General features: G+C 42.4%; 1 protein-coding gene across 7 annotated transcripts in view; it reads left to right on the top strand.

Moving 5' to 3' along the window:
* The window catches only part of GRIP1 (glutamate receptor interacting protein 1), a gene marked incomplete at both ends in the record, with an annotated part of 345974 nt that overhangs the window by 87886 nt on the left and 238116 nt on the right, over nt 1-19972 (top strand). For 5 of the 7 annotated variants that reach the window (XM_082013872.1, XM_082013870.1, XM_082013871.1 and 2 more), the window contains one exon: nt 17965-18656. The exons of the other annotated variants lie outside the window; for them this stretch is intronic. In XM_082013872.1, coding sequence (XP_081869998.1) covers nt 18524-18656 — 133 coding nt within the window. Of the gene's footprint in view, nt 1-17964; nt 18657-19972 lie in introns of those variants that run through there. 7 annotated transcript variants of the gene reach the window in all.

Raw genomic sequence — 19972 nt, 5'->3', positions numbered from 1 at the left:
AGAAGACTGGAGGCTTGCCAATGTGATGCCCGTCTACAAGAAAGGCCGGAAGGAGGATCCTGGGAACTACAGGCCTGTCAGCCTGACCTCTGTACCAGGGAAGATTATGGAGCGGTTGGTTTTGAGAGTGCTCACAGGGCATCTGCAGAACAGCCAAAGGATCAGGCCCAGCCAGCATGGGTTCATGAAAGGCAGGTCCTGCTTGACCAACCTGATCTCCTTCTATGACCAGGTGACCCGCCTAGTGGATGAGGGAAATGCAGTGGATGTTGTCTACCTGGACTTTAGTAAAGCCTTTGACAGCGTCTCCCACAGCATTCTCCTGGAGAAACTGGCGGCTCGTGGCTTAGACGGGTTTACTCTTTGCTGGGTGAGGAACTGGCTGGATGGCCGAGCCCAGAGAGTTGTGGTGAATGGCGTTAAATCCGGCTGGCGGCCGGTCACGAGTGGTGTTCCCCAGGGCTCGGTTCTGGGACCAGTCTTGTTCAATATCTTTATAGATGATCTGGATGAGGGGATCGAGTGCTCCCTCAGTAAGTTTGCAGATGACACCAAGCTGAGTGGGAGTGTTGATCTGCTGGAGGGTAGGAGGGCTCTGCAGAGGGATCTGGACAGGCTGGATCGATGGGCAGAGGCCAACTGTATGAGGTTTAATAAGGCCAAGTGCAGGGTCCTGCACTTTGGCCACAACAACCCCATGCAATGCTACAGGCTTGGGGAGGAGTGGCTGGAGAGCAGCCCGGCGGAAAGGGACCTGGGGGTGCTGGTTGACACCCGGCTGAACATGAGCCGGCAGTGTGCCCAGGTGGCCAAGAAGGCCAACAGCGTCCTGGCCTGTATCAGGAATAGTGTGGCCAGCAGGAGTAGGGAAGTGATTGTGCCCCTGTACTCGGCACTGGTGAGGCCGCACCTTGAATACTGTGTTCATTTTTGGGCCCCTCACTACAAGAAGGATGTTGAGGTGCTGGAGCATGTCCAGAGAAGGGCAACGAAGCTGGTGAGGGTTCTGGAGCACAAGTCTTATGAGGAGCGGCTGAGGGAACTGGGGTTGTTTAGTCTGGAGAAGAGGAGGCTGAGGGGAGACCTTATCGCTCTCTACAACTACCTGAAAGGGGGTTGTGGCGATGAGGGTGTTGGTCTCTTCTCCCAAGTAACTAGTGATAGGACAAGAGGAAATGGCCTCAAGTTGCGCCAGGGGAGATTTAGATTGGATATTAGGAAAAATTTCTTCACTGAGAGGGTGGTCAGGCATTGGAACAGGCTGCCCAGGGAGGTGGTGGAGTCGCCATCCCTGGAAGTGTTCAAAAAACATGTGGATGTGGCGCTTCAGGACATGTTTTAGGGGACATGGTGGTGCTGGATTAATGGTTGGACTTGATGATCTTAAAGGTCCTTTCCAACCTAGTGATTCTGTGATTCTGTGTAATGTATAGAAAGCAAAATACTGAATAGCAGTGGATCTAAAAAGTTCCAAAGTATTAGCTTTTCTGTTTGGACTCAGTATAGCTTTCCAGTCAGTTTTGCATTCACCCTAAGATAGGAAAACTTTCTTTAAAAGTGACATATATTATGTTCTCGTGAGAAATATGTCATTAGCACATATGACATCTATTGTGTTCTCTTTGTCTACCTGATTTGCCGTCTTGCTGCTGATTTGACATGATTAAACCATGAGAAATCCAGGTTGACTGCTTTTTTTTCCAGATGCCTTCAAACTGTTCTGTTTCATTTTTAAATTCCAGTATTTCCTTGAATGAAAGTTTAATGTCTCTCCTTCCCTTCCTCCCTCCCTGTCTCTGGCTTTTTTTTTTTTTTTTTTTTTAAAGACTGAACTTCACCTTTCCTAGTTGTCTCTCATCTCCATGGGTTCTCAAAGATGAACTAATGGCTTTGAGACTGTTGCATTATCACAAGCTGAGCCGTATCTTCTCTAGTTGCGATAATGAAGAAAATCTACCTCATGCAAATGTAGTGGAATTACCAGCAGTTGCTGAGATTTTGTCCAGGACATCGGCAGTAGTCACTTGTCTTACGTGAACGTGCCATGGACTCTTTTAATCACTGCAAATGACTGGTCATTAGTTTTAGGTCCAGTTTTAAACTATGTAGGAGTCTGAGTCATATTAGCCTTAATTGTGACTGAGCAAAATAAATTAATTCTCTTTGTACTTAATGGATGTTGATGTGCCCGTTAAAAATAAATACACATGAGGAAGAAGGCCTGCATGGCTTGAATATTGCATTTCTTAACTTGCAGTGAGGCTATTAACATAATTTTAAACATTGTTCTGCATAAATTTTAAGCAAACATATACAGGCATTAGCATAACCCCATTTCCAGACAACTTCCTGTAGCTCTGTGCTGCCAATTTAATATTGTTTCAAATACTGTGACTTCATCTGTTGCAACATTCACTACCTACTAACTTGATGAGAGTGTAACAAACTTGTGGGAATGTTTTCCCTTGGTGAATCGTTGTCAGTCTATGTATAACTCCGGATGTTGGTGATACTGTGGTATTTGGCTCTTTGAGCTTAGGCTGCCCATCTAGCGGCAAAAGAGGGTGGAAATAGAGTGCAAAATGGAAAGAAGCTGGTAGGATGAGGCAGTGGTTAAGCCATATGCATCATTTCATGGTTTCAAGGTGCTGGTACCAGTTGTGGTCCCATGAATTGCTGTGATGCTTGATTCAAAGTCAGCGGTGCTCTGTCCAGTGCAAAAAGCATAGTCCAACTCTAGTATCTCAGTCCTGAGCTGATTTCTCACTGAAATATCAAAAGTTTTTTCACCTTCTATTTTGTGAATGGGTACATATTTTGTACATACATATTGTACATATTGTATGTACGTAGCTACATTTTGAACATACATATTATATAGATATGAGAGTGGAAAAAGGGAAACATTGCACTCATTTTTAAAAAAGGTAGCAAGGAGGACCCTGGGAACTACCAGCCCGTCAGCCTCACCTCTGTGCCTGGGAAGATCATGGAGGACAGGGAGGTAATTTGAGACAGCCAGCATGGCTTCACCAAGGGCAAGTCTTGCCTACCAAGCTAGTGGCCTTCTATGATGGAGTGACCACATCAGTGGACAAGGGAAGAGCTACCGATGTCGTCTGTCTGGACTTCTGTAAGGCCTTTGACACAGTCCTCCATAACATCCTTCTCTCCAAGTTGGAGAGAGATGGATTTGATGGGTGGACTGTTGGGTGGATGAGGAGCTGGTTGGATGGTGGCATCCAGAGGGTAGTGGTCAACAGCTCAATGTCCAGATGGAGATTGGTGATGAGTGGTGTCTCTCAGGGATCCGTATTGGAACCAGTACTCTTTAATATCTTCATCAGTCACATAGGCAGTGGGATCAAGTGCACCCTCAGCAAGTTTGCAGACGACACCAAGCTGAGTGGTGCTATTGACATGCCTGAAGGATGGGATGCCATCCAGAGAGACCTGGACACACTCCACAGGTTGGCCCATGTGAACCTCATGAGGTTTCACAAGGCCAAGTGCAGGGTCCTGCACCCAGGTCGGGGCAACCCGTGGTATCAATACAGGCTGGGGCATAAAGGGATTGAGAGCAGCCCTGCTGAGAAGGACTTGTGGGTACTGGTGGATGAAAAGCTGGGCATGAGCTGCCAATGTGCGCTTGCAGCCCAGAAGGCCAACCGTATCCTGGACTGCCTCCAAAGCAGCGTGGCCAGCAGGTGGAGGGAGGTGATTCTGCCCCTTTACTCCCACCTGGAGTCCTGCATCCAGCTCTGGAGCCCTCAGCACAGGAAAGACATGGATCTGTTGGAGCGTGTCCAGAGGAGGGCCACAAAAATGATCAGCAGGATAGAACACCTCTCCTATGAAGAAAGGCTGAGAGAGCTGGGGTTGTTCAGCCTGGAGATGAGAAGGCTCTGGGGAGACCTTCTTGCAGCCTTCCAGTACTTCAAGGGGGCTTATAAGAAAGATGGGGACAGACTTTTTAGCAGGGCCTGTTGCGATAGGACAAGGGGGAATGTTTTCAAACTAAAAGAGTAGATTTAGACCAGATATAAGGAAGAACTTTTTCACAATGAGGATGGTGAAACACCGGGAGAGGTTGCCCAGAGAGGTGGTAGATGCCCCATCCCTGGAAACATTCCAGGCCAGGTTGGACTGGGCTCTGAGCAACCTGATCTAGTTGAAGATGTCCCTGCTCATTGCAGTGGGCACTGGACTAGATGACCTTCAAAGGTTCCTTTCAACCCAAAGATTCTATGATTCTATGATGCTATTTTGGTTTTCTTGTGTTCCCCCTGCCCTGCCCCCCATTTAGAAATTTGGATTATTTGGAATGGTAGCCCACTCTGTATGTTAGGTTCTCATTCCACAAAGATTGAAGGACCGTAAACTGAAGACAGTTACTTGATGAACTGAACAATATTGCCAGTATTCCCAAAATATTGTTGAAGTGTGAAAAATAGCAGGGGAGGGTAAGTAAAAGAGTTAGTAGGGAAGGGTCTGGCTTTATTCATATTTTGACTTTTGACTTGAAGGCTGTCTTTAAATTACATTTTCAAGCTTTTCTCCTAAATTTTGTATGTTTTAAACTTGTACTTGAACTTGAGTTGCAGTTCTCATTTACTTCAGTCCAGGAGCTGGTGTTAAAGCAGCTTATCAAATATTAGTAGGCACACAATGCATTCAACAATTTAGTTTTTGGAAACAATGCCACTAAGTTAATATTCAGTGCCACATTTTCCTTTTCACCTCTTGGAATTGACATCAGAAGGGATTCTGGGAAGATAGGCTGCATTTGCAGATGAGCCATCTTATGAAATTAAACGTAAATCCTCATTTGATATAAATGTGAAATAATTTTTTATTTCTCCTCTCAAGAGGTTTTTGACTACACTAGGTAAAAGAAAAGACAGAACTGCTCATAAATTATTAATGCATGCATTAGTATACGACTTGATTCTAGCTTGACTAGCATGTGTACTATTAAGGAGTATAGACTAGTCTTCCCAAACAAGATGGTTAGTGTTTTTCTAAAATTAGCAGCAGAAGGTCTCCCATTCCTATGCTGTTGTTATAAAAAAACGGCACCGTGACAGTCATTAGTTCTGTAACGCAGATGCACTCTATTAACAAGCCGTCACTCTCTAATGCCAGATTTGCAAGATTCCCGCCCCCCCAACTCTTGTAGGCTTTATTTTTGGCATTACCTGCCAGGTCTCAGCTTTTGAACTCAGTGCTCATGTGTAACAGCTGATGATATCAAGAACATAAGCAGCAAAATAAAGGGTGTTCCCCCAGCTGCCCTTCCATGCTATTTCCTTTAGGTTATTGTAGAGGAACTCCTTAAGCCTTGAATTCAGGATCTGACAAAAAACTCCTTGAAATTCGATAACAGTTTTTCCCATTGGGCTCAGTAGACGGTCGTGTTCACAGAACTCATTTTTAAGGTAACAGTAGGCAAAATAAAAACTTAAACAAATTTTTTTTTTTTTATTGACCAAGAGAGAGCCTGGCCCAAATATTTTGCATTTTATATCTAAAATCAAGCCATGGACAGCTTAGATGGAAGCCCTGACTGTGGGAATGCATGGCGGTATAAGTCAATGCGCTGGGTAGGGACCTAAACTGCCTTTGGACAGGCTTCTCTATGTGAGACTAGAGGGGAAAGGGGGGGGGAAAGCAAGTGTGAGAGAGACTGTTTCCAGGCATGGATAGGATGGAGCTTAATTTTGTTGTCTGAAGAGTTTTTCTCATTTCAGAGTAGATCTATGCTGTGTGAGGAATCAGTTATTGGGATATATGTTGGTGGGATGGAGACGGTGGGTCTTTCAGAAGGGGATCATTTGAGACAAAAAAGAACACGCTTAAGAAGCAACTGAGCAGCACTTCAAATTAACTTTTGTTTGCTTTTAGTTTTTCTTTTTTCTTGGAAAATCCAAAATGCTTATTTTTCAACTTCATCGTATACAGTAGTTTACAACTCATTAGAGATCCAAAGTCCTTTTCAGTGTTTCGCAGTTCTTACTCAATTAGTGTTCTTATTTGGCAATTAGACCAAAATGAATTTTTATTATTTGAAAAAAATGTGATTTAATGTATTTGAAATGATAATGAGTTATGATGTCTTGTAACTGAACAAGATTTTTTAGCTAACTAAGTAATTAAAAAGTTAGCATTTGCATATATTTGGTTACTTGTTTTGAGTAGCAACTCTGGTGTAGTACATCAAATGCAGTAGGAGTATCAGAAAATAGCTATTCCTTGAGTAAACAGAGTTGGATTTTTGCCTTTAACTTTCCCTTTGAAATACACATCACTGTAGACTCAAACCATGTTAAAAAACCTAATGAACAGAATTTTACATCTATGTACTGTAACAGTTAGTCATCCCTTCATACAAGGCCATATATTTCCACTGGCTTCATAAAAAGAAAACTTCTAGTAGTTTTGTCAGTGTACCATAATCTCCACAAAAATAGTGTACGGGTTTACTTTTTATGTTTTTGCACTAAAAATAATTCTAGGAGTACTAAATATAAAGAAAATTAGCTTCTGTATTTTCTGAGCTTTTTTAATTTCAAAACTGAATTTTTCATGACCGTTCATACACATGGTTCATTATTGCATTTTTAGTGACTCTTACTGATGATGCAGTTTGTAAAGTTATTGTAAAGTGAAATTAGAGTAAATGAGACCTAACTTTGCAGTTCTGCAAAATCTGTAACAAAGTGACTAGCAAATTAAGCGACTTCATCCATCTGTGAAATATTTCAAGGTCAAACCTGTATTGGCTACAAGATTTCTAACTAAAAAGACAGAGGATGACAGTACATACAGTTTGGTAATATTTGCCTACTGAGCGTGAAATGAAATTTAACAGTGTGGCATGTCTACATTTGTAAATTTATTGTGGTTGTTTAGACATCTTGAAAATGAAATGTCAAGCTCAGCTTCCAGAATGTGATCTTTATATCCAACAAAAAAGTTAACTTATTTTTCTTCTTTAAACCGATCTGAGATTATTTTCATTTAATTTGTATTTTTCTTAAGTAAGAGAGAAGTTAAGGCACAACTGCATCTGCAGTTAGGATGTGGCGATACCAATGCAGATGTGAGCATCTGTTGCAGCAACTGCTCGTTAGCATAGCTCTCGCTACCACTGGGCATCTTGTTCAGCTCCGTGGGACGGTGCGTGAGGTGAAGCTCTTAGAAGATTTGTAGATTGAGATCCTATATTATAGAAGTACTAAAAGGCTGTGATCTCCCACTTTGGATAGGTTGTGCGTGGAATAATTTACAGGCAAGCCAATTCCAAGAATAGAGAGTGGGATGGTAAATTGTAAATACCTGAACCACCTTTTTTAAGGGGTTAAACTCAGACCTAAGTTTTTTTTAAGGAGAAAGAAGAATTGCAAATTCCAAAATAGTTTATTAAAGAATCTTAAATGTTAGTCAATACCATGTAATACTCTGCACAATATGGTATAAAACCAGGGATAATGCATGAGCATTTCTACAGAGTTGCTTTAGTGCTTCTGAGCAAAATTTTAATGGTTGAGTAATCAAAATACCAGTAATTAACAAGTTAGTTTGTGAAATGCACATCCAGTCTGAATTGTCATCTTTTAGAACTGTTGTCTATAGCTTTATACTAGGCATCTAAAACAGTGAAAATGTCTCTCAGCTGGGATATCTGCAATAAATTACAAAACTCTTTAGGATAGTGAAGTTAGCTGTGTCAGTTTTGTATGCTGACTGATAATAATTTATCTGGTCTGGTGTAAAAATTACTTAATTTTTTTCTTCTGTCATTTGGTTAGTGTTGGCAAAAACTGAAGTCTTCGAGTATCTTGTTCTCGTGAATCTTCAGGTGATTAATTACGAGTTCTGCCACTTCATGGATATGTTAGGAAATAGGAACTTGCTCTTTGAGGAATGTCTTCATCTTCTGTGGCTTTCATAATTAACGAAGAGGAATGCTATATGTTTCTTGATATGCAAATTTTTTACTCAGGTATCCAAATAGATCATAGGGAGCAAAAATTGCAGGACAACCAAGGGATCAGGCCCAGCCAGCATGGGTTTATGAAAGGCAGGTCCTGCTTGACCAACCTGATCTCCTTCTATGACCAGGTGACCCGCCTAGTGGATGAGGGAAAGGCAGTGGACGTTGTCTACCTGGACTTTAGTAAAGCCTTTGACAGCGTCTCCCACAGCGTTCTCCTGGAGAAACTGGCGGCTCGTGGCTTAGACGGGTTTACTCTTTGCTGGGTGAGGAACTGGCTGGATGGCCGAGCCCAGAGAGTTGTGGTGAACGACGTTAAATCCGGCTGGCAGCCGGTCACAAGCGGTGTTCCCCAGGGCTCGGTTCTGGGGCCGGTCTTGTTTAATGTTTTTCTTGATGATCTGGATGAGGGGATCGAGTGCTCCCTCAGTAAGTTTGCAGATGACACCAAGCTGAGTGGGAGTGTTGATCTGCTGGAGGGTAGGAAGGCTCTGCAGAGGGATCTGGACAGGCTAGATCGATGGGCAGAGGTCAACTGTATGAGGTTTAATAAGGCCGAGTACAGGGTCCTGCACTTTGGCCACAACAACCCCATGCAATGCTACAGGCTTGGGGAGGAGTGGCTGGAGAGCTGCCTGGCAGAAAGGGACCTGTCAGAAATCGTGTGGCCAGCAGGAGTAGGGAAGTGATCGTGCCCCTGTACTCGGCACTGGTGAGGCCGCACCTTGAATACTGTGTTTGGTTTTGGGCCCCTCACTAGAAGAAGGATGCTGAGGTGCTGGAGCGTGTCCAGAGAAGGGCAATGAAGCTGGTGAGGGGTCTGGAGCACAAGTCTTGTGGGGAGCAGCTGAGGGAACTGGGGTTGTTTAGTCTGGAGAAGAGGAGGCTGAGGGGAGACCTTATGGCTCTCTACAACTGCCTCAAAGGGGGTTGTGGCGACGAGGGCGCTGGTCTCTTCTCCCAAGTAACCAGCGATAGGACGAGAGGAAATGGCCTCAAGTTGCGCCAGGGGAGGTTTAGATTGGATATTAGGAAAAATTCTTCACCGAGAGGGTAGTCAGGCATTGGAACAGGCTGCCCAGGGAGGTGGTGGAGTCGCCATCTCTGGAAGTGTTCAAAAAACGTGTGGATGTGGCACTTCAGGACATGGTTTAAGGGACATGGTGGCGTTGGGTTAATGGTTGGACTTGATCTTGAAGGTCCTTTCCAACCTTAGTGATTCTGTGATTCTGTGAAAATTGCAATAGTTGCAATAGGCTCCTGCAACATAATGTGTAGACTGAGAAAGAAACAACGCCTGAACATGTGGATCTGGCTGAAGAGAACAGGGAAGAAAGAGAGTGTGGGGATGAAGATGTGTGTTATACAAGGGCAGAAAGTGGATGTGTTAGGGATGACTTCTTGAGAATGCCTTGATAAGCATTTGTATTTACCAGTGATAAGAGGAGGGCTACAAGAGAGGAATGAAGTAAATCCTGAAGTAAAAAGCATCGTCAAAGGGGAGTTTGAAAAATTAGGCTCTTTTGTCTCTGCTAAGTGCCATAGGATGTAAATTCAAAGTAATCTTTTGTTTGGGAACTATAAGCTTTCAAAGAGAAGAAACCTCAATAATCCTATCACTTCTGGAATGTATGCTAAGGTCAATGATCTCATTGTCTTTTAGAAACAAAAATAGAAGTATTTGTTCTGCCCTGTACTGTTACCTGGTGAAGAGTGCAACACTGAACAAACAATCACTTTATATTTAGTCCTACAATTTTATATGGCAAAGCTGTTACTGTAAGAGTGAGTTTCCACCAGAAAATGTCAAAACTTGTGGCAGAAGTGGATGAGTTTCACAAGCCCAGGATGTAATGCTTTTTTATCCCTGTGGTTTGCCTCTTAACATTCAAAACCAGGAGCACCAGTCTCCTGGAGGAGAATAAAGCAGACAATTTTGAAGTCTATGTATTTGCATTCTCTGTATTTTCTTTGTTAACCTCTTAGCAGCAACGTGAAGTAGATTTTCTCTTTTTCCCTGGATGGAAGAAGGTGGACTTGCACTAGGAAACAAATTACAATCTGAACTGCAGAACCTGCTCTGTGCCCTTGGGATGGGGAGAGAAGGGAAGTCAGACCTCATCCATAAAGAGGTGTCCGCAGCTCTCATTTCCCAAACTGCTGTTTGGCGTGAGGGAGATGAAGTACCACACTAATGTTCAATGGGCCTTGCTATTGTACCGAGGGCTTGTGGATGGAAACTGTGATCCTTCAGTTCTGTGGGCATGTAATACTCGGGCCTCATTAACGTGAGGTTACATGCAAAGTTGTCCCTTTGCCTTTCAAGTCTACATTCTTTTTACTTGGTATGCTCTGTGGTTTCAGATCGTGCAAGGACAACAGGAATTGCTTAAAACTCAGGATTTAAAAAGAAAAAGGGACCAGCTGGGTGTGTAGGGTATTTAAGAGAGGAGAAGGGTTAATCCATCTGAACAACTGGATTTTTCACTGCCGTCGTGTTGGCCTGTGCCTCTAGGGCAGGGGACTCTCCAGATGGATGGCTTAATTTGCATATATATTTACATAGTCTTTAATTGTAAATTCACATGATTATAATGGAGGATTTGTCTGTACTTGTCTTTTCTTGACTGTTGAGCGGAATTTTCTTCTTGTCAGAGCTCACCTGCAATGAAATCTTTCTATTTATCTACTGTATCTTGACCCTGATAAAACATACAGGCCTTAAGGTACAAATCACTTTCTGGATGCCTGTGTTTTTTCCGAGAGGGGCTTTTTCATTGCTCCACTTTCCCAGTTGCAGTCTTCCCTGTCAGATTTCTTTTCTGGTGCCCATCCTTTATTAGTTGTAACCACTCCTTCAACTTACTAAAGAAGTTACAAAATTTTCTTGTTGCAGTATTTATTTGATCAGAGACATGCACAATGGTATTTTTCAAGAATGAAACATAACAACGTTTTCACTGCTACCAAATGATTGCTGTTATTGGGTATTAGTAAGAGAAGAGGTATAACACCATCATCGTGCTGCTGGAGAGTACAGACATTCCTCTGCACCAAGGAGTTTGTCAATCTAAATCTTTCATATGATATCTGTGATACAGAGCAGTGATATGAGACAGAAGATGGGCAGAGAGGAGGATTTATATGAAATGGCACATGGAGGTTGCTTCTTTCTAGAGTTCCATGTCATGCTGATCCGTGATGAAGCCTCTCTACACCCATGGAACGGGTGGGATAATCTATGGGAATACATGTGTATTGGATATGCTCAATGTGGCTGTGGCCATGGACGGTGGGGAAGAGTCTTGGTGAGTAGGACAGGATGCAGCTATGGGAGGATGAGCTGAAGGCTTTTCCACAACTGTTTTTGCTAATCTTATGAGGTAAAACAAACTTAAGCCCATTTAATGTCACATAATAAAAAGTCTCTTGCATAAACTTTTACATGGAAAGAGATGTCCAGCGATGGATTCTTCTGTGGCCTACCTTAAATCTCACACATCACATTCACATCTTCCACTGTCACTTAACTGTGAAATCGCACCTACCACAAGCTAGTTTGATGACACCCTGTACCTCCTGTACGCTACAGGGTATGCAGCCTAAGAAAATATTTTGGTAAGTTTATGCAAAAACTTCATTTAATGTATTTGCTACATATTTTTGTTCTAGTGAGTTGTAATTTAATTAATTATTCTTTCTTGACTGTGTTCTACATTCATTTTATTTATGGTTAGAATTAAAATGTGCAGTTTTTGAAGACTGGAAAATTAGGGAAATATAATGGTTTTTACTCACTGAGGAGTAAAAACCATATCCATATTCCAGACCACTTCTCCATATGTCTTTCATAGTTGATTTGCGATACACTTTGTGCACGAAACAGACACAGTATGCAAAATCTTGGTAGTGTTCCCTCTAGCCATTTGCTACGTTTCTTTAGAAATATGAAAACACCTTTAATTCAGACTTCTCAAAGAATTATGTTCTAGTTTTAGTATTTTAAAATATCAGTCTACTGCTTTAGCCCTTGAGGGGTTTCACATGTGGTTACGGTAGTACTCTGGTTAGCTTGTAGAATGATTATCGGTGTCACAAAATATCAAGCAAACTCAAAACTTTTTTTTGTACTTAATTTTACCTAAGTTGTATTTCCTTGGTAGTGGTCAAGTTAACATTTGTTTCTACATATTCATGTATTCTAATTAGTCACTTATTTAAAGCCAAATAGGCTAGAAAGAGGAAGAAAAATGGAATGTATGCAAACTCTTTCAGCTGAATTGAAGAGGAAAAAAAAAAAAAAGAGCTGCTTTTCCCTGAAGCATACATTCTGCATGAAATTCAACTTGACAAGTGACCCTTTTAAAACAGTGCTACAAAGATTTCTCAGCATTCTCCATATACAAGAGGCAGCGTTCTTGTATTGAACCCACAAGCAGCCCCCCAGTTCCCTCTACATGAATGTAGCCTCTTCCTCTATCCTTTGTGTTCTACTTCATCCTTATTCACTGCATTGGCATTCCGAGTTTTATGTGCACACTTACATGTGAGAAAACGTTGCAAAAAGCAAAACCATTTGGAATGTTAATATAAAATAATATATATATGATAAAATGCAATAAAGAACTCCTTCAAGTATTTGCTGTCAGTTGCAAGTCTCTCTTGAAAATGTGTGTGTTCACTTGCAAAAAGAAAAAGAAAAAAGATTTGCCAGTTAATTTACAACTAGGTGACAGAAAAGCTGAACTCCAGCTCTTAAGTCTTGTGTTCTTTAATTCAGGAGCAGAAGGGAACAATGGTTTATGATTGCATGTGAGCAACGAATAACAAGAATGTATGAATGACTTGTGAAACTGAGTGTGATGGCTTAAAATCAGAGCAAACTGATAATTTAACAGTATATTAAAAGTATCAGATCTTAAAAATAACAGTAACAGATGAGCAGTATTTTATCATCATCCAGTTCTCATGCAGCAATATTCCAGCAATAGTGGGCTGGTTATTCTGTATTTTTTTTCTGTTGTCAAATGAGAGTATGTGCAATGTAATATTTAGTGTTTCCCATGCTTTCAGTGGTCTCTCCAGGTGTCTTTAGGAAGAGCACAGAACTTGTGTTCGGAAGCTTGTTTCCGAGGAGTTTCAGGTGGTACTGGGGTACCTCAGGGGCATGGGTGGGCTGCTAGTTTCTCCTCACGCACAATATTGACATTGTACATGGTACTGCTTCTGCATATATGGACCATATGTTCTTACAGTGCTTAATAGATTGCAAATTACAGGCATTTGATAATTTTCAAATAGATAAGCTCACATTTTACACGAAGATTTTTAGGGCAAATTTTGAGTGGAAAATTGTAGCCTTAACATGAGCAATTATGGCATGTAAACAAACATCTGCTCTTGAAAAACTAGAAGGTCAGGCAAGATGATACTGTAAGATGAATAAAGGGAATCGTTCCTTCGTCTGCTACTGCTGGTCTCCAGAAACAATGACAGCAGATTATCAAAGACATCCCTCAGCTGAGAGACAGAGAAGAAACGGTCTGTTCTTCCCTTTTGAGGTTTGTGGCATCTTTATGATTAGGGGCTTGAGGGAGGAGGGAGAAGAACTATTTTCTGTATTCAGCCGACCTCCAAGAACTGTTTATATTCTTAACTTTTGGGTTGTGCATTTATAGTTTTGTGGTTTGGGGTTTTTTTTCCAAGAGGGTAATGTGAAGCAGGTAAGGTCTCTGCAGTGCCGTTGTTCGCTCTCTTGCATGGTTGCCTCCCAGTGGGAGCGTTCCTTCCCCCAGCAGAAGGCTTTTAGGGGCTGCCCATAGAAGCAGAGGGAAACATAGGAGGGTTCTTGCATCTAAAATGTTTTGTTTTGAACACTGAAACATGCTGATGAACAGGATGTAAAATACCTGCTTAGAACTGTTAATATTTGGGGCCAGTTCCATTGTGTATTTATGATACAAAACATTATAGAGACTTGCTTCATACACGGGCTCTGGTTTCAAATCATCATGTTTGCAAGCCCGCTCAAATGGAATTCCTCGTTAAATATTTACCACCTTAGTGGCTTATCCTTGGATACCAAAATGTTTTTCCCTAAATACTGGAAAAAGTGCTGTAGAAAATAGGTAGAAAATGAAAGTTTACCAAGATAACTGCATAGATAATTTTGTGCAAGTAAAATGTGAAATGCGCATATTTTACGTGATGAGAGACCTAATCTCTGCTACAGGTACAAAGGCAAATTAAAGCTTAAATGCTGACATCTGTCTTCTAGAGAATTGTCCATGGCTGCGAAAGCATTTATGCCTCAGCTCAACTATTTGAAAAGGACAGTGTCTTAACGGTATATTTGTTTTACTGCCATGATTTTTTTTCAACAAGTTACTCACCTGAGACACATCCAGTTTGATGTAGCTTCTTGGTAACTTAAATTAGTTATCAGAATGGAGAATGTAAATATTATTTAATTGGTGCCACTTGGGAAAATTTTTATTACACAGATCATGCTGGAGACAGCATGACAATCCTTGCTTCTTCTAAGGAAGCCATCTTGGAAATGGCAATAGAGCACTTGCTTTGGTTGGAGTAGGCATATACATGGAGAAAGGATGAGCCAAAGCGCTTGAGACATATTTACGTTGCGACTTCTCTTGTGGCTTTATAACACCATAAAAATGAATCTCCAAATTCTAGTTCAGAGTGCACTTCAGAGTACCAACTGACACCTAATTTTATGCCATCTGGGCATAATTGTCCTATTCCCTTTGTCAGTAAGGGGTGAACCTCGTTGTAGTCTCTGATGTTTTGTGTTTTAAAAATGTGAAAGCCAGTGTTGTTTCTTTCTCTGCTCCTCCCATAAAATCAATACACCTTTCTGGAACTGTGGTATGCGTCTGTTATGTTTCTGCTTTATTATTCCTTTTCAAGCAGAAAGTTGCAAGAGCCGTGTTCATTTCCATGAAGGAATAAGTTGTTCACCGCAAGATGTTGCAGGAGGGTGAATACTGAGCAATGAGGAAAGCAGTAGTTAGCTGTTTGTTTTTGGTTTTTTTTTTAACTACAGTAAACTGTGTTTGTGAAACTGAATTCTCTGCTTATACCTTTGAAAGTAGGACTATGATAAAATATTAACAGGTATGGCATGAAGAGTAGCTAACGAATGTCTCCAGTGTTCTCAGCAAAGCAGTAGAGGTAGTATGTAATGCATAAGAAATATGTTTTGTTCAGAAATCTTTATAGTATAGTAAAACTCTTAATACTCTGACTCCTATTAATATATAACATTGCCCTCAGTTAAGGTATTTCTTTCTTTTTAAATTGCCCTGAATACCAAAATATTTTAGGGTGAGGCAAATCCTATCAAAAGCTCAACTTGTCCTAGGTTAAAAAAAAAAAAAAAAAAAAAAAAAGTTGAAATTGTCTCTGCTGTTTACATTCATGCAAAAGGAAACAGGTGTATAATTTAAGTGCTGGCAAGACTGTCAGCTTGTGAGTTGGAAACTGTGGGCAGCACCTGCTTCTGCGCCTTCGGGGTGGGAGATGGAGCCTGTCCTTTGTAGGCAGGAGTGGTTGGTGGGATGCAGGGAAGGGCAGCAGAGCTTGAACCCCCCCGTGCTTATTCAAGGAGTGCTAGCGCTCCCCCTCCAGCCCCTCCATTCTTTACGTACAAGCCATCACCTTGAGCACTGATCAATACCGTTTAGTGCATTTTTTTCTGCTTTACTGAATTGTCCATATAGGTATGTGATGCACTGGGGCGATGCACTTCATGAGCACGGGGAAGAGAAGGGAAAGGTCCGTTGCGCAAGGTAATGACACGCTTTCCGAAGCTCAAAATTCACCCGGATTTAGATCGGTTTTCCATAGAAAACAGTGAGGCCGTCGGCGTACTACATCTGGTGCTTGCTGTGCTAGCTGCGATCATTTGCTTGCTCCCTTGTCTGCGTATTTGCTGTGTTGGTCTTGTTATGGAAAGGACCACAGTCTCCCTGGGGTGCGCTGAGGACCGGGAAGCCATTTCTCCAGCAGAAGCTTCTGCTTGCAGCAGCGTGTTTAACAGCCCCACCAGAGAAGGGTGTATTCACTTGATGAAAGCCAAGTGTCTGCTCGATTTCAGTTTTCAGCTCTCATTCAGAGGACAGTTTAAAAGTGAGAAAGCTTTATATTTTCTCCTTTTTAAAAAGTTGCTGTATCATTTTGAATTGCACTTTGTAATTTAGGGAATGGTGATGGCTGCAAAACTTGTCTTCAAGATGAATGTTTCTGACACCTACAAATACCTTTTTGCACATCTGTCAGGGATACCACTCTACAGGAGCAAATACAGCATCAAAACATCATTTCCCTCTCTGAAAAGAGAGGGTGCTGCCTCTGCTGTAGGCTAAGGCTTTCTTTGGTTTTCATGTTTCATGATACTAATGTAATGTTTTTGCTGCTTGGTGGCAGAGCACAGAAAAGAGATGTGAATCGAAACCTTTAGAATGTATAGTGATCCCTTCTTGAAGATCTATATAAAAAGTGGTTTTGGGTGGGTGTTTTTTGTTTTTTTTTTTTTAACATACCTGTAATATTCCTCTAAGGTCTTTACCCTTTGAAAGTTGAAAGCCGTGTGACAGAAACAGACTTGTAATAAAACACAACCTCCTTGTAGAAGTTACACTAAAAATAATTCTGGGAGTGCCCTCGGGGTGTTCATCAGCTAGTGACAGAGGCTTCATTTTCACAGGGGAAAAGCAGGGGCTGGTGAGGTCAAGGAGGATGAGTGTACTCCTGTGTGAAGCTTGGTAGGTGCATCCAGGGTTTTTTGAGCTTTTATGGATAAAATGGGTGTGGCTTTGTGACAATATATTTTTAAAGATACCAGGGAAGCTGGAATAAGCCCAAAAGAGTTCCAGTGCCTGCTTTCAGTGTGCATTTGTTTTAGGACCCTCAGACAGCAGGTCTAGCTGACCTCTATTAGTAACTTTTATATGTTTCAAAACTGGAAAATCTCAACTCAATTCTGATCTATCTCTGCATATTTCTGTTGAAGCAGTGCTAAATTGCAGTCCTGGCTTTTGCTTTACTACTTCTTTTATGCTTTTAAAAACACTGCCCTGGTTTTATCTTTGCAAAATAATGACTCACTGAAATGTCTGCATCACCAGAAACTAATCCCACCTCTGCGTGCTCTTCATTTTCCAGGTGGTGATCCTGTAAAATCTGTTTTACAGGAAGACTTTCTGACATACTTGTGCTCATAGGTGCAACATGGTATCTCCTGCAACCATGGGTGCAGGTGACCGTGTGCGGCACGTGGTTTGGCTGAGGTGACCGATTGATCCCAGACTTGTGCCCGCAGACAGGAGAGGTCCTGCTGGACTGGAGACCTCACTTGGCTTGCGGAAGCACGGTTACAAAAGAACCTCGTGGCAGATGTCAACGTGATAGGATTTGAGCAGACACTGCTTTTGTTCTTGTGCGGGAGGGAAACTTCATCAGAAACACGGATGAAATTCCAGCCTTATCTTAGGGAATGCGTGTGGAATTCAGGCGCGCAGCAAGAGATGAGAGCCAGCATCTTTTCAGGTTTTTTGCTCCTGTCATCCTGTGCAAAGGATAGTCTGCCATATCTCAATTTTAAAGTTTTTAAAACTCTGCTGGGATTTTAAACAAGTATTGTCGTGGTGTGCTTGTGATGTCGCTTCCTTTGTTTGCCTAGTGCCATATAGCCTGGCCAGCTCTATAGGAGACCTGTCTGTGGAGTGCCTTTTAATGTTGAGATCTAGCAGCAATTAGAATACACTAATGCCCAGTGGGTATATGTGTCATTTTTTAACAGCTGCCGAGCTTTCTCCCTGCTGCTCCAATTAACACATTCAGCACACACTTGCCGGTGAGTGGGCTGTGTATATGGATTAAACCACTTTGCTATTTATTCATGCGGCTTATGTGATACCAGAAACGGATCGACGCGTTTCCTCTTCTTACAACAAATGAAATCAAATGGGATCCGGAGCTTATGCCCGGGTAGATATGAGGGCAGCGTTTAACTGGCGAATTAAAACCTGTTTTGCCTTGAGATATGGTTCAGTCCATTGACTAACATCTATCCCCGCCTCCCAGCCCCTCTTCAAATGATGGAGACACAGGACAGGGAGCTTTCAGTGCTGGGCTTCCCCTTGCTGGCAGGCTGGTCTCTTCAACTTTGTCCTCTGCTGTGCCATAACTGCTTGAAATCCTGACTTTCTCCTTTTGCTTCAATATTTCCCTCCTTTGTCTATTTTCATGTTGAAATATTCCAGTCAGTAGATTTGATAAAGCCCCCCCACCCGTTTTTGGGTTTTTTTTTTTTTTTTTTAATAAGGGAAAACAATATGCTTTCTAGTCACAGCTGAGATGAGGGAGGGGTTTTTTTAATGGTACCAGAGTGGCTGGTCAGAGGCTGCAGCTTTGCTCTGGTGCTTGCGGTTGATTCATGCTGGGACAGCTCTTTGTGAGGGAGAGGGCGAAGGGGGCTGCCGGCGGGTGCTGCTGAGGACAGAGATGGAGCGCTTCTTGGGCTTCGTCAAGCAGATAAGAAGATCAAGAAGAAGAAAAGGCAAAAAGTACCGGCCAGAGGAGGATTACCACGAGGGCTACGAGGATGTCTACTATTATGCCTCAGAGCATTTTCGAAGTAAGTATTTTGCATAACCTCATTTTCCTTTTACTGTGATAAATGCTATGCTTTGAAAAACGTACAGAAAAACCCTAAAGCCCCAAAACGCCAACAATATTCCTTGCTTGCTAGAATCTGAGCCACATGCAAGTAACTAAAAGATCGATTCCTGTTAGGGCTTTATCTGGCTGTGACTGCTGATGAACAATACAAAGCAGCTGGAGTGGCACGGCCGCCCTCAAAGTAAAGGGGGGGTCTGTCTGCAAAGCCGGGTAAGATTTCAGGTGCAGTGAATAGAGCCTGACTGCTGGAAACCTTTTGCTGAAACACTTTGTGTTTTTGTTGAGAAGTGATAGGGTGGCGGCAGCCCTTGTAGAGTGCCGTCGCAAAGCCGCATGGATATTTTTAAAGTGTTGTAAAGGCAGGGATCGCTCATTTGTAAGTTGGAGTTGATGACTGATGTTTGGTGCCGAGGGAGAATCAGCCCTCTGAGCCTCTGCTGTGACCCGCTCTTTTCAGTAGCGAGTAGCTGAAGTGGGCTGCTTCCTTCCTGCAGGTCCAGGACCGCTCCTGAATAAATAAGTGGTGGGTTTTGGTTTCTTGCGCTCACGTGACAGCAGCGGCAGCTCGTCCGAAACCAAAATAAACCACCTGCTCAGAAGTCCCTGTGCAAACGGTGCCTTGTTCCCTGCTGCTCGTTGGGGTTTGTCCCCTGTACCTGTGGGGCTTCGGAGCTGCACCGCTTTGCCTCGGGCCTCCGGAGGAGGGGACATGCCCAGGGGTGCCCATGGGACAGTGGGAGGGAAGCCACGCTCAGCCCCTGCCCGGGGTGTTGTGCAGCGCTGTCAGGGCAAGGTGTTGGCAGTAGAACCAGTCATGCACAGAAATTCATTTTTTTAACAGGTTTCTGCTGTTCTGACTGGTGGTTTGGGAGCTTTGCAGTGAAGCTATGCCTTTTATTGAGCAGCTGAAGTTTGTTGCACTTTTGTTGTTGTTCTGTACTATGTGAGTAGCTGTCGGTATCTTTTTGCATCATTTGGCTTCATTTCTAATTTGCTGAAATAAATCCGAAGAACCTCACATTTGTTTTAGGACAAAATGATGGATGCAATTGTGCCTTACGGCACCAGAGTGCTGCTATCCTATGGAAAATTAGGAAGCAAGAGGTTTTCCTCTTGGTTTTCTCCCAGTGCACCATGCTTGCCTATCTCCAAAAGTAAACTAATAAAAGGTGTTTTGTTGTTTACTGGGTTTCTCCTTAATACAATCTTGATCTCTTTCCATTTTTAAGAAAATTGACCATGCTGATAATCTTATAATTATCTATGTTGTTA

The sequence above is a fragment of the Phaethon aethereus genome (genome assembly GCF_964289735.1).
Source record: "Phaethon aethereus genome assembly, chromosome: 1".
In the NCBI taxonomy this organism is placed as follows: domain Eukaryota; kingdom Metazoa; phylum Chordata; class Aves; order Phaethontiformes; family Phaethontidae; genus Phaethon; species Phaethon aethereus.
The sequence above is the reverse complement of the archived record's forward strand: the minus strand, read 5'-3'. Positions and strand labels throughout refer to the sequence as shown.